Source organism: Macrobrachium rosenbergii, chromosome 12 (assembly GCF_040412425.1).
Source record: "Macrobrachium rosenbergii isolate ZJJX-2024 chromosome 12, ASM4041242v1, whole genome shotgun sequence".
In the NCBI taxonomy this organism is placed as follows: domain Eukaryota; kingdom Metazoa; phylum Arthropoda; class Malacostraca; order Decapoda; family Palaemonidae; genus Macrobrachium; species Macrobrachium rosenbergii.
Window position 1 is genome coordinate 13,476,787 of NC_089752.1, and position 18,720 is coordinate 13,495,506.

Below are 18,720 nucleotides of genomic sequence, written 5' to 3' on the forward strand. Positions count from 1 at the left end.
CTACGGTGCGAGGTGGCAGACTTTCATTAAAAATACATTAGCGTAAAATACATTAAAATGCAATACCATACCTGTCCTTCAATATCGCAATCTCTTGTGAAACGGTGTGGCCTTCTCTGGATTGGAATGGCACTTGTAATTCCTTAATGCGTGTATCGACTTTTTTTCTTTTTTCCACGTGAAAAGGAAGTCCCCGGAAAGTGTTGTGTAATGTATAGTTTTCTTACGAGAGACACTGAAAAATGGTTGAATTTGTGTATATGTATGTATATGTATATATATATATATATATATATATATATATATATATATATATATATATACACATTACCACAGGTGAAAAATAAGAAACCTGTAATGTGTGTGATAAATGAATCACGTATAAAAGTGATAATAATCATCATATATATATATATATATATATATATATATATATATATATATATATATATATATATATATATATATATATTATATATTATTCAGAAGATGAACCTTTTTCATATGGAACAAAATCCAGAGGCGATTGACTTGAAATTCAAGATGAGAGAGAGAGAGAGAGAGAGAGAGAGAGAGAGAGAGAGAGAGAGAGAGAGAGAGAGAGAGAGAGAGAGAGAGAGAATATTTTTTTTTTGGTTTAATGTTCGTAAAATATGTTTTGATGTAAACGATGATAGTACATAACAAATCAGTTAGACTAAATATATATATATATATATATATATATATATATATATAATAATTGCATGGATGTATGTATGTTTGTATGTATGTGTGTGTACATGTTGAATGCCAATCATTTACATTTATCTGAATCCCAAATGCTATTTTTTTTCTTGTTTTTGTGAAAACTACTGATTAATTACCTCCTAAGTTGTTCGTTATTTTGTGTAAGTTAGCTTTGAGAGTTCCTTTTGCACTTATTGGAAAATGAGTAAGGCTCGATTTCTTAAACTGCCACATTATCTAGTTTTTGATTGCCTGTAGACAAAACGTCTGCATGCATGTGTAATCTGTTCCCTGATTTGCAATTTGGCTTCTTCAAGGACCTGTGGTCGCATTTGAATTTCTCTTTCAATTTCTAGTGACATACAGGAATCCCTAGGTTTTGGTAAGATTCGTATGATTGGTCTCAATTTTAGTGCTGTTCGTGTTAATCGTGAGGTCCTCGTTTTCTCACTTGAACACGAAATAAGGTACCGTTAATGAATTTCATAATGAAAACATTGCTAAAATGGCTCTTTTAATTAACACTTTGGTAATCACAGGATATAATCTCTTTTGTTTTTCAGAGTAGCGTTCTTAGCCTATTCGTGTTTAGATAACGCGCACATCACATGTGGTTGGCCTTGATAACAAGCTCATTTTTGATGCACACGATACAACAATCTTTGCATCGATCCCCTCTCCTGAGTACCGATTTGCGGTTGCTGAATCTACTGAAGGATATTTAGCTAAATTTAGAACATAGCACAAATTAGGAGGGATAAAGTTAAATCTTTAAAAAAAGCCAAGTATGAGGTTAGTAGGACGCTGGGTCACCCCCTAACCAAACTTTTCAATGACAATGTTTCTGCAACTGAAGGCAACTTATTTGAAATTCTAAGGGCCATTCTTGATTGCGAAATCACCTTTGAGAAATATAAAAGGTCTGCCTTTTAAAATATTTATACTCAGAACATCTTCCAAGATTTTTGGAGGCCTGTCTATCCTGAGAAAATGAATTTAATATTTTTATTCCTCCTTATTTTGAATTCGTTCCCCTGATCTTGGTATCCATCTCTGGCATCGTCGTTCACATAGCTCACTGTGCATTCTCTATTTCAAATTTTAATGACCTTTTATTTTTTGCGACTGTCTGTGAATCTAGTGTTTGGTTTTAAGTGATTTTCCTTCCTAAAGAGCTGTTGTCGTATTCGATGTGTGATGAATATATGATACCAGTGTTTGCAATATATTTTTTAACCGTGAAAATGCGAATTCAGATGTGTCGCGAAATAACGTAGGCATCTATAACTGTGGTGAAACTTTAAAGTTTTAGGCCCACATTCGGTACGATTTCATTCAACCTTAAGCCCTCCTGCCCTAGCTTTGAATGAGACAAGTTACAGTGCTGAGGAGTTTACTAACTTACTTAAATGTACCATGAAGTCAAGAACATTATATTCTTTTCAACAAAGTGCAGTTGAGAAACAATTAACTATATTTCCCTGCACCAATTCTTTTGGGTGATGCCACACGGGTTCACAACATACATTTAAAAGTTTAACACATATAATTAAGATTTGAGACACAACAATCATCAAGTTACATTAAGAAGCAAGAAAACATTAACATATTACTGCAAAATTGACAAACGTTACGTTACTTCGATAGAGAGGAAACATAAATGGTAAAAAAAGGGGATTTCAGAATATTCTTATGAAGAAATTACTGCAATCACGATGACAGTTCACGAGGTGATGGGGCTGATTTTACAAGAACTTCTTCTCTGACTTGCCTTTCTGGAGTTTGCTGCGAAACACGCCGAGCTACATGTTCTCACCCTGGAAGAAAACTCGGGAGGAGTACATTGGATGGCACAGTTGTCACATCTACAAAACTACAGGGTTACGTAACAAAGCATCAACTAAAACACAAACATTAAGTAGTTTAATCGTAACTCAACATACAAAAAAAGGGGTTTGTCCAGAAGGCAAGTTTTTAAAACTACTGGCATGTGCCCTAAACAAGAAATAACATATACATTCTCCACAGGAAGAAGTTTGACAACACTGCAATCAGACGTCATTTAATTTTATAGAGATGGATAAAATTTGCGGAAAAGGTGATTTTTTACTACTTTAAATATTAATGTACTAATTCATACAAACTCATTGCTATAGTTAATATAATAAAAACTCTCTTCTGTGGAGCAAAAAATCATATCAACGTATTTTTTCATAGAAACTGGGAAACACATCAAAAATAAGTATTCAAGAAAACTAGGAAATTTTATTCAAGGGGAATAAATGGCAATTTTTGACAATAACAAACTCCTAAAGGACCAGGATGACTTTTCCCTGCTATATCCTTCGTGTTGCTTATTCTGAGCTCCAGCCAAAGCCAGTGTATACAATATATACAAGTCGCGTTACTTCTAGGACGCCATATTTGTTACATTTAGGGCAAGGTGCACAGCGCTCCAAACGGCCTCTGGGCGTAACCATCAGTTTGGTTGGTGAGGGCAAAGCCTATAAGTGCTTTTTTGGTGATGTTAGGCTCTGACACAGCTTAATTTTCCCAAATTAGTGCAACTTGCTTGACAATGCCAGCTTATTATTCAGCCTATGGCTGTAATAATGACAAGGAGTTTGAAAAGCAGAACCCCACTCTGCTTGTCAGCAGCAACGTCCTGTCAACTGCTGGGTAAAGTTAAGAAGCAGATATCTTCCAGACAGGTTGTGTTCTGTCCAGATCAGACAGAAGTCTCCTGAATTCCATCATTTGGCTCTATCTTGGCTGCAGGCACTGCTACTATTTCAAATTCGAGACCAGAAAAATGCTCACCCAAAACAACAAAAAGAATAGAAAAGCAAAGATACTTCAGCATTTATAGTGTACTCATGTACTTGTGATTGTTTATATTATACATGATATATTTTTTTCAATTACCACTGTTACCTGGGTTTATTTATGTATGATCATAATTTCAGTCAACATCGGGTGTGTAAATAAATAATAATTTTATTGGACCATCAATACTCTACAGATTGAGATCTGTCCATTCTATTTCACAATCTCCAGGTAGCCTTCAGGTGTACATTTCAACAGCCCTGACTAATATGATTCATAGTAGGCTATGTCCTATATATTACATTATGTACATGTTGTCATCAGTGTTTGTGTTATAGTAGATAATGCCATAGTGCATCCATCCTTGCAGTAGAGCTTCATTGTTGAAATATCTACTGGGCTAGTTATTGTATTATTATTTATATAATTGTAAATGATTGTGATTGTAAAAAAAATGGCAAAAGAATAACAATCGTACATAATTATACGAAACACTGTTAGATGTAGTGTAAATAGTAGTGTTCGATATTCTACATTATTGTTGTGTGTGTGTGTGTATATATATATATATATATATATATATATATATATATATATATATATATATATATATATATATATATATATAAAAACAAACCATGAAGGGAAAGAGAAACACTGGAGTGCTGCAAGGCCTCTCGACTGTTTGTCATTACCTGCATAACAGACTGCTAAGTAAAGTGTTTCTCTTTCCTTCGTGGATTTTGTCTTTATTTATATATTCATCACGTTCCATATTTTCGTGATTCAGTTATACATACATACATACATATATATATATATATATATATATATATATATATATATATATATATATATATATATATATATTTATATATATATATATAATATATATAAATTATTTTAATGAATTTAATGCAAATTGGTATGTTGATCATCCACCTCCATCATCAGCTATACCAAATTGCAGCACTCTAGCCTCAGTAGTTTTTATTTTATTTAAGGTTAAAGTTAGCCATAATCGTGCTTCCGACATGGGCCGCGGCTCATACAGCATTAAATCGAGTCCACCGAAAGATAGATCTGTTTTCGATGACCTTGATTATACACTGTAGCGGCTGTAAAGAAAACTCGATTGCGGCGAAGAAACTTCGGGGCATTTTTTTACCTGTTTCTTTTTCACAGACTTCTTTATGGCAGAATGAATTTCTTACTTTGCCAGAACAAAGACCCTTTATAACAAGCTTTGTTGTTTATCTAGTGTACCTTACGTACACTCTGGATTCAGTCCTATCAATTCAAATACCTCTTATCTCAGAGATTATCAGTCATGATAAAACTGACTATGTTCATTTTTATAATTGCAACTACGAACACTCTTTTGTATACATCGTGTTTTCCTTCATATTTCAATCAAATTTTGCCTTTTTCAGACTATACTTCAGCATAAGTCCTTTTCAGTTCTCTGAATTGTAATTATTCAGTATTCATGTCTTTTTCAGTCAGTTCTTGTGTTCTTGGATTATCCCGTTTTCAGTTATATTCTAATTTCTGTTTCAGTGTCATTCATTTTCGTTTTTGTTTCAATTGCTTATTTGTTTCCCGTTTCGTTTTCACTGGATGATGTTGTGAGCAGAGATACAAAAAATTACAATATCATTTCTTAAAATTAATAGGCTGTTGTGATAGCTTCAAAAGCAAAAAGACATGACTATAGAGATACGGAACGAAACTAGACGAAGTTGAGAATGGATCCAGGGAACATAAATATATTAAAAGAATACAGTAAAATTAATATAAATGAAATTAGAAATCATTACTCAGTTCAGAGCAGAGCACAGAAACTTAACTCTTATCAGCATTACCCTTCAACGCGGAAGAACAAATGTTATCAATAACGAAAGCAATGACGCCCCAACACAGTGAATGACTCTGGCTTAGTTAATTAATCCATGGCAGTTAGCCGATAATAAAATTAGACGCTTTAAATTTTTAAGCAGGTTCTTTTGTATGGCCTCATCTTGAGGTCAATAGAATCCCGATTAATTCCCAGTTAAAAGTGGGGATTTGCCAATCTTTGGTTCTGTTTCAAGACCATACTTTTTATGCGTGAATATGTCTGATCCCTACATCACAATCATTCATAAATATCTAATATTCAATTCTCCGTTTCTTTTCTGCACTGTTGATGTTTCATACCTACGTGCTCAGTTATTGCAACCTGCTTGCCGCACCCGTCAATCTGGTCAATATTCAACACAGACATTGAGGCTCCAAAAATTCAAAACCTTTGAACTTGACAGCGAGAAAGTGGCATGTTGAAAATCAACTTTCACCAGTTAAACAGGTTCACAATAAATCAGATCACAGAATCATTTGACAAATATCTTCGTTAGTTTTATCGGATTCACTGAAATGGAACCATGCCTACGTCAGAAGGTTGAAGGACATCTTGAAAGTTATCGTATTAGGCCAGTTTTAAAAAACCATCTTTTGTAAAACTCACTCCAGTGGCAAAAAACACTGTGTTCTGTGGCAAACGAGCTCTTAAAATACATTAAAAAATGTTAGAAGTACAATGTTAATACTAACTGACGCCCTGTGGAGTTATCTACACTGCAAAACTATTAAAGTGCAAAGTTAAATATATCTTAACAGAGTAAAGAGAACAAAACCCTAGGGAGGAGTTTTGGATACACGAAAACTATAATAAATAAATAAATGGCATAGAAGACCCTGTCATTAAATAAAACAAGAAACTCAAACTGGCAAACTACTGTAGGGAATCGCCTTATGGACAAAACGAGTGCGATGCAAAGGCTGCATAACGGAAAGTTTAATAATAATAATAATAATAATAATAATAATAATAATAATAATAATAATAATAATAATAGTGGGTAGTAATGGTGGCAGATTTTACATCCCTTGTTGCAGAAGGGTTAAAAATAAGCCAAAACACAAGAAGTTGGGCCAACCATGTTTATTCCTGCTTAGGATTTCAGTGACACACTTATAAAGTCTTATCTTACGACTGCAATGAAATATTCGTAAAGGCATATCTTCAGATTTCAATGAAGCATTTTTAAAAGCCTTATCCTAAGATTTCAATGAAACATTCGTAAAGGTTTATCAATGTTGCGTTTTTTTTCGTGAAGAAACATTTCACCAACAGAACTATGACAGTTTCTATTAACACATTTATAAATGGAAGGACCTTCATTCTAAAAAAAGCATAATGCTTATTTTATGGGTCAAAGATGTTCGTTTTATTAGCTATTCAAGCTTTTAACGATCTCACGAAATTTCCCTACTATGACATGCTAAAAAATAATGGTAAAAATCATTGCATTACCATGACATAAAAAAAAAGCATAATGCTAATTTTGTTGGCCAAAGATGTTCGTTTTATTAATTATCCAAGCTTTTATTGATATGAAGATGTGTCTCTACCATGACTTATATTCACGATAGCATGCAAAAATTATTGCATTGCAATGACACATCAAAGTCCCGTTTTCTTTGGCGAAGTTGTACGTGATGTGTGTCCGCAGTTTGACCGAATAAGCGTTGTGTATTCTGACGTAAATATAATCCTATTTGTAAGCAGTTATCTTATGACCCAGTTGAGGGGAAAGTTTTCATGAACGAGTGTCAATGAAAAACTGATAAAGTAAGTGTGCCAATTATAAGGTGAAAAGGGAGTGACAAGGGTAATAATGGCTTGGAATTCTACGTAGTGGAAATCAAGGCTAGTCAAGCGTACCGTAGCCTAGACTAGGTTAGCCTGCGCTAGTCATGACTAGCAACCTTGGGGTAGTCTATTAATTAACACTTGACCAGCGTAGACTCGCTAAATATTAAGTTTTGTAGGTTAAATATAAAATTCTGGTGTATTATTCACATTAAAATATTGGCTTAACCTTAACTTGGCTATGGCGATACGTTAGGCTAGTAGACCACATTAGACTAGGTTATACTAGAATAGATCCTGTAGAGGGCAGTTCAAGTGGTTCACTGTAGGCATCAGTAAAGGGTGCATGCACTGCCCCCCTCATCCCTTAGCTGCACCCACTTTTTAGTCTTTTACTTTACCCCCACTCCCGATTTCTTTCAGTAAAATGTTACAAGTTACCAATAAGCCTCCAGTTAGCTAATTTTGCATAAAAACCATTTTGGGTTTTTCATGCAAGAATGGTTAGGAAATGGGCACTAAAAGAACCTAAAAATACCAGCCTAACTTAACGTAGGGGTGCTTACTGGTTATAATTTTGCCGTACGAATGGGAGATGTCTGGTTTTGTCTTACCTTACTAGTTGTAATTTGATTAATTTGTTCATCCTCTCAGGCTAATACTTTGTAGTGCAACTGTAGGTTTACTTCCCATTTCTGCCTTTAGGTCCTTGTGTTTCATCTCCTTAATTTTCTGGATTGCTTTATCTTGCTGTCCAACCCCTCCAACTCCCTCTTTTCACTATCTTAGGCCAAAAGGTGGGTGGCCAAATCTAAATTTTTTTCAATCAAGGTCGTCTCAAATGCTAGAGGGTAGCATAGGTTTGTGCTCGACAAAACTGGAAACCACTACTACGGCCTACACACCCTTCTGGGTTTGGCAACTTCCAGTTCATTTGCTAAATGGGCACCTTGTTTAGGCTAGTACCAGCTCCTTGGGGATGAACGTAAAACATAAAACAATGATGGTGAATACCATAAACATAAACAAAACCATGGACGAAAGGCGGTAAATACTCCATGAATCAGGCTGTGGTAGTAGTTTCAAGTTTTACCAATAATTTGTCATATCTTAGCTCTAGCTGTTCCTACATCTGTTGGTCACTCCAGACGTGGCCTTGGCTATTCAAGCCTACCCTACAATGACTTTATATGTGCGTCGTGCTTACGCCTCTGATTCAGCCTAGGGTAGGCTAACTCTCAGTTAGGTTGTTGAATGATAGCTTAATTGTTTCAAAGCTTCTCAGGTATAGCCTAATCAAGGCTGATATTGCTTAAAGCATTTAATCAGAAATGGTGTAAGTAGTTTTGAGTACAGTACAGTATTTCACACAATTCAGTAGCCTATTAATTTTGTAGAATGTTAGCTTCATTTACAAGACCATTACGATTAATTAAAATGTGTTTAACTGTGCATCATTAGGTAATGTTTTAGGAATGCTTATTAGAATGTCCTTGGTCTTGATAATGTGTCCAATGTGCTGAACAAGACTGTGTATTCAGGAAAGAATGCTGTGTTGGAAGATGTACAAGTTTTGAAAGCAACTATTAACTTAGGCTACTTAGGAAGTAAGTGATCATAAATGCAAAATTTGATTTGTTCCTATGAGAATATAAACCGTCACCTTTTATGTAGGAGCATTCCTCTGAATGAGCTGGGAACAAGGAAGTTACTTGGTAGGTAGGTGAGCGAGGGGAAGTCTCCATGCACTGCCTTCACCAAGCCTTCACCAAGTTGCCATCGAGTGGAGATGTCTTCCTGTGCGCCTCTGACTGGCAAGTGGAAACTTTCTTCGCTCCTTTGTGTATTTATGAAGATTTTCTTTGTGAACCATGAATGTACCAAAGAAGAATGAACAGGGAAGGTGTAAAGTATATGAGTGAGTGATGAGTCAGTGTGTGGTCACTTAATGCCCTCTGCATCTTGGGATCCCCACCAATATTGTTCCTTTGGTAGGGATCAGACCTGCAGTCCTGGTCGTCTTCTTTGTGAGGTATGTTTGCGTTGGCTCCCTTTACATAGGCAGAGGTTTGGGAATAAGTGGAGGAAGGCTAAAAAAAAAAGTGTCTGCCAGTGTGAGGAGAAAATACTGTACTCATCGTTAAGCACCACTGAATGTTTTCTGTTCCAGTTTCCTTTTAGGGTCTTCCTTGGTTTGTAGCTCATCGATTGTTACTCTTGGAACTGATTCTGCATCACATTCCCATGAGTGATTGCAAAGTAGGCTGTCATGCTGTCTCCTCTTTTGGGAGAGGATCCTTTTTGTGCATTTAGGAATCTGATAGGATCAGAGGGTTCTCGTCTGCTAGAACCCCAGGAGGCCTAGTTTGATTAGACACTCAGAGATCATTAATATCATGTGTGAGTGTAGTGATCTGGGGGAGGAAACGGTGGCCCATCGTTCTTTTATTATAATCCCACCTCCATGCTGCATAATCCCTGATGCCGAAAAGGTGATAACTTATGGCAGTTTAGTGGTGACTCCCCGAGTCACCTGCCTACCAGCAGTTCACCACCTTGCTACCAAGCTTCAATTATTATTTCCAGCGCACACCAAGGAATACTAAGGCATAAAAGGCTCTGGAGTCTATTTATAGGAAAAATACAAAGTATTTTAAGAGTTATATTGTGAATAGTTATCTTCATTAGCTTTCAGTTTTACTTCTCTAAAAGTATTTCATGAATATGACTCTTGGCATTGGCATCTTAACTCAAACATAGCTTTTGTTTATAGTGGTAAGCTTATGCCATTTGAGCAGTTCCTATGATTTGTGGAATAACCGCAGTAGTACAGCTATACAGTATATTTAATTGTTTTTCTGTAATTTATTGTTATTTGATAATAAATGGGAAGAAATCAAGTCACCAATTCAAGATATTTGTAAATGTTAAGATGTAACTTGTAGCGATAATCATGAGCATTATGTTAATCCATTATTTCCTAATATTCCAGGATGGGAGATGGTTTGCAGCAACTGTATATGGCAAAATCCCTTAGTGAGCTTAACAGTCAGGTTAAAGATATCCCGAAGGCGCCTCCAAAATTGTAAGTTGTATCAACAGTACTTAAATTGTTTTTCCTAAATTGTAAGTGGTATCAGCACAATACTACTTTAATTGTTTTTCCTAATGAAGATGTAAACATTAACTGATTTTGAGACAATTAGTAAAAACAATCGTTAAGGAGATAAGAGCTTAGAACTATTATAAATACTGTTTCGGTTCGAGATACCGAGAATCTGATGACTGCAAATGATGTTATTTGTAGAAGAATTTTTGTTTAGCTTCATAATTTTATTTTTATGCATCAATATAATTTTATCTTCTTGTTTTTGTTGTTTTTCAGTACAGTACAGTAATACAAGAAAGTACCTGAAATATTAGATGATGCACTGGTACTGCCATTTCTCTTTGTTTCTCTTTTTATCTTGGATACCACTTACTGATTTAGTGATAATGTAGTGTTAATCACTTTTTGTAATGGTAGTATATAACCTACAAGGCAGGTACCATTTATAAAGAATTGTTGTTCTACAGGGTTACAAACTATCACTTTTATTTAGGAATATTTCACAGTGTTTGATGGAAATGGTTGTGGAAGGATGGTAACAAGGTGATTAGCATTACTGGTGGCAGATGGCTGAGTTGGGTGAGTCCCAAGTCACTTGCTGTAAGCCCCCACTTATTCTAAGGGTTCATTGAAGGGTAGACATGTATACCATATACTGCTTGAGTGGAAAGTTGAAGCTCCTGTCTGGTAGGACTATTGAACCTTGACAAGAAGGATTGGTTACCAAAGAAAATCTGGATCAATAAGCAAAATCTTTGAAGCCTTTTCTCCCTAGGAGGGGCTGAAATGTTAGTGTTGATGTTTGAGAGGGGTTACTGTCATAGTTCTTGGCAAAGCAGAAGAGATCAGTGGAAATTTTGATGGTTTTCCCTTGAAGATGCCATGTTGGTGAGTTCAAGTTGTTTTGGGGGTGGGGCGGGGCAAGAATTCTGTTGATTACCTGAAGCACTGTGACAAACTGGTTAGGAGACTAATAAATATAATTCTCTCAAACTGATCCACATGAATACGGTAGCTTTGTATAAGTAACTTACCAAGTAATTACATAGCTATTGGTTCCCTAACCTTCAGCAGTTTAAAAATTCAAAATTCGCGCTGTGGCGCTGTTATTGTTAGTGTGTAGGTGACAGGGTCCCACCCACCATCCGGGACTCGAGGAAACAACCCAGCGGAGAGCTCAGTTCATTTTCTGCCGGCTTCCGGTTAACATTGGAAGTTTTCTTGCAGCTGCTTCTTCACTTTTTGGCTTTTCTTTGCACGAATTTGGTGAAGTATTCAGAATTTGTTGCTTTGTGGCTTGCTACCATTGTCGAATTGTTGTTTGAGGTATTATTTAGTTAACGATGTCGGATTCCAGTTCATCTAGTATTTGCTTTTGTTCTGAGGGTTGTACAGTAGAACTAGGTTGTAGGGGGCAAGAATGTAGTAAGGATGATACTTGCATAGAGTGTCAGGATTGGGAAGATAAGAAATGGAAAACCTTGAAATCTCATCTAGAGAAATTTGAAAGAGATAAGAAGAGGAAAGCAGCCATTAGGGCTGAAAGTAGGGCCAGTGTAGATTCCATTCCTTTGGAAAATGTAGGGGATGACAGAACTACCACTCCTCCTTCTCCTATCCTAACTCCTCCTACTTTACCATCTACTCTTGTTCTAGGTTTCCATGATTCCGCTCTTAGTGTCATTGCCAGCCTTGAATCTAGGTTCGATCAGAAATTTAGTGTGTTATCTAGTACTATTATGGAAATGGGATCAGCTATTAAATCTCTAATGGAAAAAATGTGGCATTGACAGTGCAGTGAGAAGTGAGTGTTGTGCATTATTGAGGAGGTGGCTGATTGTCCCACCAGTGCCCTAGACGAAGGTCACTGTCCCACTCTCGGGGAGAAGACATCCAGAAGTTCGGGAGGCTGGTGGGCTTGCCCACAGGCACGCCTCTCTGTCAAGCCTGTCGGTGCTCCCAGGCTTCGACTCAAACACCATTGGAAAGGTGTTCCAGTGCATCAATCTTTTCTGATTTGGAATCTTCCAGTTTGCACAAGAAGCTCCCCATATCGCCACTTACTTCTTCACGCCTACCAAGACATGATATTAGCGACTCTTCTCCCCCCAGGTCAAGAGGTACAGGGAGTCTAGCCCACAACCTTCCTGCAGTTTCAAGTCCAGCCTGATTCTCCTGCTCAGGGTTGTCATTTCTTCAGAGACAGTCCTGAGCGCTATAAGCGTTCTAAGCGCCCAACTTCTTCCAAGCTCCAAGCGCCCACCAACTCGCGCCAGACTTTTGGTGATGAGCGCCCGCCGCCTTGTGCCAGAATACCGCTGATGAGCCCCCGCCACCCGCTGTCTCATGCCAGAATACCGCCATTGAGCACCCGCCGTCTCGTGCCAGACTTCTGCTCTAGAGCGCCCAGCGCCAACTCCCAAACTTCCAAAGCCAACAGCCGAACTCCCAGCTTCTGCTTCTGGAGCCCATGCACCTTCTTTTGTTATTCCGTCTTCCTCTTCGGTCCAGGAAGATTCTTTAGCCCCACTCAAGCGCTAATTGACCGAGCCTCATGGGTTTTGAAGAAATTCTCTTCTGCTCCAGAGTCCAAGGATAAATCATTGTCTCCTATCTCTTTGGAAGAGGAAGAGATTGTTCAGGATACGGTTCCCTATTCTGCTTACTCGTCTCTTCTGCGTTTCCTCCTGGATAATTTCCCTGATTTCTTCATGCCTGCTTCTCCTACTTCTCCAGCTTCTACCTTCCTCACGAACAAGCATTCTTCAGAAGGTACCAGGTTGCCCAAGCTAGTTCTTTCCTCCTCCTCGAAGAAGGCTCTCAAATTCATGCCTGGCTGGCCGCTAAGGGGGAGAACAGGGCAAAACGGCATTTGCTTTTCTGCCCAGCAAATTGTTAAAGACGAGGTACTCTTACTATGCCACCGGGGAAGCTCCTTCCTTGGGAGTTCCTGCCTCCTCCCAAGGGGACTTCTATGGTCAGGTGGATTCATCTCATTGAACGGTCTTTTTGTCGGCCAAGATAATGTTTTCCTCAGCTGAACTGGATCACCTTATCAAGAATATATTTAAGGTGTTTGAGATATTTAGTTTCTTTGATTGGGCTATCGGGGCGCTAGCAAGGAAGATTGAAGACCGTCCTGATCTAGCTGAAGATTTTGCCTCTGATTGACTAGGAGTCCTTTCATGCTCAGACAGAGCAATTAGAGATGGCTTCCTTAGAACTTGCCTCCCCTATTTTCTATGGGCATCCTAAGAAGAGGGAGCTCTGTGTTCGCTCACTCTCTAAAGGAGTCTCACACTCAGAAGTCAGTTCTACTTTTTCACTCCTTTAGACAAGGCTCACTCCTCTTTCCTCTAAACACAGTGAAGGACATTCTTTCGGACTTGCAGAGTAGGTCCACCACTGACTTGTTGGCACAGTCCGCTAGACATCTGAAGGAGCATGTGCCTTCCACATCAAAATCATTCTCCCCTTTTCAGTCTCAACCCTTTCGTGGAGAGAGAGCTAAGACCCAGCCTCGACCTAGATCAAACTTGTGACCTCGTGCAAAGTCCATTAAGAGGTCTTCCTGCATATCCAACCTCAAGAAGTGAGAGGTTAGTCCTCCGTGCCCAGGTAGGAGCCAGACTTCTACTTTATTGGAAAGAATAGTAGAGCAGAGGAGCAGACCCCTGGGTGATCAAGGTTCTCAAGGAGGGCTATTCCATTCCTTTCGTAAAGGCTCCTCCTTCAGTTACATCCCCAATCGCCTTGACAGCATATTCAAAAGGTTTCATGAAGTTTTTGGCTCTCTATCAAGAAGTCGAATCCCTTCATTCCAAAGGAGCAGTGGAAGAAGTGCTAGATCCCCACTCAGAGGGTTTCTACAATTGCCTTTTTGTGGTTCAAAAGGCCTGGGGGGGGCTGGAGGCCTGTTCTGGATGTCAGCGCCTTGAATGTGTTCATACTGAAGATGAACTTTCATATGGAGACTGTTTGCTCAGTCATGTCCTCAGTACAACAGGGGACTGGATGGTCACCCTGGACCTGCAGGATGCGATATCCCCATTCACGAGACTTCAAGGAAATTTTTAAGCCCCGTAATTCAGGGACTGTACTACCATTTCCGGCCCTTTGTTTCGGCCTATCGACGGCCTCAAGTGTTGACACAACCCTGCTCCTCTGGGGAATTGGCTTCACCCTCCTGGGAATCAACATCAGCTTACAGTGAATCCTGATTGACTGGCTGGGATGGTCCCACACCCCCTGAAATGGGTCAAGGACTTATGCTTAAAACCCCCTAAAACACTTAGAACTTCCCATTTTGATAGCTTAAACACAGAAAACCGAGTAAAAATGCTTATACCTGAATATTTTAATAGTTTTATCACAAAAGTGCATTTATTCATGAAAATTATATGAAAATACAGTAATTAGTGAATATTTCCTGGGGAAAAAGTACCGCGGGAGTGGATGAATTTTTCCACCCTCTGGTGGCTAGATTTGTCTCTCACAGAGAAAACCCGCATCTCAGTCCTCTAACGCTTCCTTTCACGAATAAGGGGGTTCACTGAATCAGAGGATTGGCTTTCCTTCCACTGGTTGGAGGAGGAAAAGTGTGGGATGACTTGAGAAGAACTCCGTCGCCTGAGACAGGAGTTAGGCATTCTCATAAAAAAGAAATCCCTTCTGTTGACTCAGGAGGTTCCTGTTTAGGATGATACCTGGAACTTGGACTTTTCGGGCTTTTCTGTCGCCCAAAAAATCGAGAACTGCCTTCAACCTGTCAGTCAGTTGATGGCCATTTCCTTCCTGCTCGGCAGTGCAGTGGATGAGTCTTCAAAGGACCCTTGCTTCAGTAGAGCAGTTTGTAAATCTAGGCAGACTGCACATGAAACCCCTTCAGCTTTTCTCAAAGCGATATGCAGAAAAACAACCAGACTCATTTCATTTGTCCTTTACGTTGGAAATCAAAGAGGATCCTTCGGTGGGGTCTTGCAGAGAAAGATTTGCAGAAAGAAGCCTTCTGTCTCCCAGTGCATGCCCAGACCTTATTTTATTCAGATGCTGCCCAACCTAGGCTGGGGCAATCTTCAAATGGCCGAAGTGTCGAACATGGACTGGGCGGTTCAACAGAATCTTCTGCCTAACATCAACGAAAGTCAACTGAGCTCTCACTTGGGCCAATCAGTCCCTCTTGATGTGGTCCACAGCAAGAAGATTGTAGTACATCCGACAACACCACAGCTCTTCAAGAATTACATTCCTAACAGGAGGGCACTGATTCCTTCTCTGCCCAAGACGCAAGAGGATTCCTTCATGTGGGAGTGTTGGATAACCAAGTCTCTTGTCACCGGTTCATTCAGGGAGAATGAACGTGCTTACGGATGAATTAAGTCGCCAAACAGGTCCTTAAAACCAAATGGACCTTCAACTGACTGCATTCAGACAATCTGTGGAAACTTGTCAAACCCACAGTGGATCTTTTTTCTCAACGCTGAGAAACCACTGTCTTCCCCTCTTTGCTCTCCAGTGTTTACCAATCATGGAGCAGACCATGCTTCTTGGACTGACAGACTTAGATGTGCTCGCCACCCTCCTCTGGAATGATCAGTGTTATGAGCCGAGTGGCTCGGCCCGTAAGAAAAAAAAAAAATGCAGTATCTTTATAGATGGAAAAACTTGCTTACTGTCTCTGGCTAAACGCATAGCTTTGTCACAAGATAAAGACTTGAGGAATTTTAAAAATACAGGAAATTGTTATAAAAATAGATTTATTAATATTAAACTTAATAAAAATCTTAAACAAAAGAAAGCCATAACAAATGAGCCAGGTCCCTGAGGAACACAAAAATAAAGCAATTTTACTTTATATCCAAAAAAGAAGTACCAGCAGCAGTCGATACAAAAAAATAGCCATTCCAGCGAAAGTCCACCAACTGGAGCAATTTGCGCATTCAGGCTCCTGCTGCCTTGCTGCCAATGGCTCACCAAGACCTGGCCACTGACGTTTGGGGTTCCTAACCGCCGACAGGGTCTCCACCTGAGGCCAACAAACAACCATCTGTCCAGTTGGTGCGCTGCAAAGCCTGGGCCCAAACACCGGACTTAAAGAAACGTTCTCAAAGTTCCTTGTGCTGGTACTCAAAGTTCTCATCCCCAAGAGAACAACCCGTTATCACTGCTGCCCGAGACCTGACTAAAAGTTAGCCACGCTCACAGACGTGAACAATCCTGTGAAAATAAGAGGAGGGGAGAGGATTAATAAATAAACAAACAGGTAACAACTTCTCTAGCATACCACAAAGATCCTAACACCTTAAACAGAAAAAAAAATTACAATTTTTTTTTTTCCCCCAAAATAACCACCTCCTCCCAATGTGGTGAAAACTCCGACAACCAGAGCAGGCCAATCCTGTCACACAGTTGCCAATGTTATGAGGAGTGGCTGCGGCCCCTAAGAAAAAAAAAACGCAGGATCTTTATAGATGGAAACTATTGTGGGCTGCTCTGGCTAAACGTTGTCTGAAGCTTCACAAAGAAGGAAATAACAAAAATACAGGAAATTGTTATAAAAATAGATTTATTAATATTAAACAATAAAAATCTTAAACAAAAAAAGGTTATAACAAAATGAGGGAGGTCCGGAACGAAACACAAAATAAAGCAATATTACTTTATATCCAAAAAGAAGTACCAGCAGCAGTCGATACAAAAAAAAATAGCCATCTCCAGCATAACAGGTCTTCAACTAACGACAACAGGCCGTAATATCAAGACGTCCTGCTGCCGCCTGAAGTCAATACCAAGGACACGTAACTGCACCCGAAGCCAAAACCGCCGACAGGGTCTCCACCTGTTTTAACAAACAACCATCTTCGTTGGTGCGCTGCTCCAGCCTGGGCCCAAACACCGCTGCCCAAGAAACGTCTTCAAAGTCGTTCTGCTGCTGGTACTCAAAAGTTCTCATCCCCAAGAGAACAACCCCGTTCATGAATACTGCTGCCCGAACCTGACTAAAAGTTGGCGCCACCCCACCACAGACTCAACAATCCTGTGAAAATAAGAGGGGAGGGGATGATTAGCCAAATAAACAAACAGGTAACTACCGATTCCCCATAAAACCACCAAAGATCCTAACACCTTCCCCGACAGAAAAATTCACACACACAGTTAATTTTTTTTTTTTTTCAAAATAACCAACCTCCTCCTTCAAATTTGGTTAAACCCAAAAACCAGAGCAGAGCCAATCCTGTCTTACGGTTGCAATGTTTTGTTGACTCATAAAAATCTTCATTTTTGTATTTGCAAAAAAAAAAAACTTAGGATCTTTATAGATGGAAAACTGTTACTGCTCTGGCTAAACGATTTAGTCCCAAATACACAAAAGAAGGAGGAATAAAAAAAATACAGGAGTTGTTATAAAATCATTTATTAAAATTAAACTTAATAAAATTTAAACAAAAAGAAACGTTTAACAAATTGAGCCAGGTCGTATAAACACAAAAATAAAAGCAGTATTACTTTCATATCAAAAAGAATACAGCAGTTAATCATAAAAAAAATAGCCATCTCCAGGGGTATCCAGTGGTGCTAATCAACAACAGGTTCTTTATCACACGTTTTTTGCCATTTTCACCACATACCAAGGACACGGGGCCACTGTACCTCCGTTCAAAACCGCCGATATAGGGTCTCCACCTAATTTTAACAAACAACCATCATGTTGCATAATGCTTTTCAGCCTGGGCCCAAAATTAGGAACCTCAATGGACGCCCTCAAAGTCGCAATGCATGCTGGTACTCAAAGTTCTCATCCAAAGAGAACAACCCGTTCGCTACTGCTGCCCAAATACCGACTAAAAGTTGGCGCCACGTTCACCACAATAACTGCTCAACAATCTGTGAAAATAAGAGGAGGGGAAGATTAACCCGCCAAATAAACAAACAAGTAAAGCACGGCAAATTTCAGATAGAACCACCCTGTAAAGATCCCAACAATCAGGGAAGTAATCATCAAGCTGAATAACACATCAGAACACCTCCATGCCCCTAGTTATATTTGGCTGAACAAGGAATGGTTTAAAGACAATTCTGGAGCAAAGGACCTGTTCAAGACTCCTTCCACAAAGACGACTCTCAGACAACCCCATTTTCTCAGATTCCACTTTATAATCCACTTGGCCCCGACAGGCCAATTAACTGTCAAAGCGTTTGTCAGACAAAAGGGTATTTGAGACAGGCTAAAGGTAATATGTAGATGCTGATGAGCTTTCCCTTAAAGCACTGGGCTACCAATCAAAATGGGCAGTCATCAGAAGGTGGTGTTCCGCCATAACAGATCTCTTTTCTCTGAGACATCTATAAGCCAAATAGCTGA

General features: G+C 39.0%; 1 protein-coding gene across 1 annotated transcript in view; it reads left to right on the forward strand.

Moving 5' to 3' along the window:
• Window positions 1-7,092: 7,092 nt before the first annotated feature.
• LOC136843725 (ubiquitin carboxyl-terminal hydrolase 8-like) overlaps window positions 7,093-18,720 on the forward strand; it is a 125,231-nt gene continuing 113,603 nt past the window's right edge. Inside the window, exons 1-2 of the mRNA XM_067112360.1 lie at window positions 7,093-7,228; window positions 10,242-10,334. Of these exons, the coding sequence (XP_066968461.1) occupies window positions 10,243-10,334 (92 nt within the window). The 5' untranslated portion in view covers window positions 7,093-7,228; window position 10,242. The remainder of the gene's footprint in view (window positions 7,229-10,241; window positions 10,335-18,720) is intronic.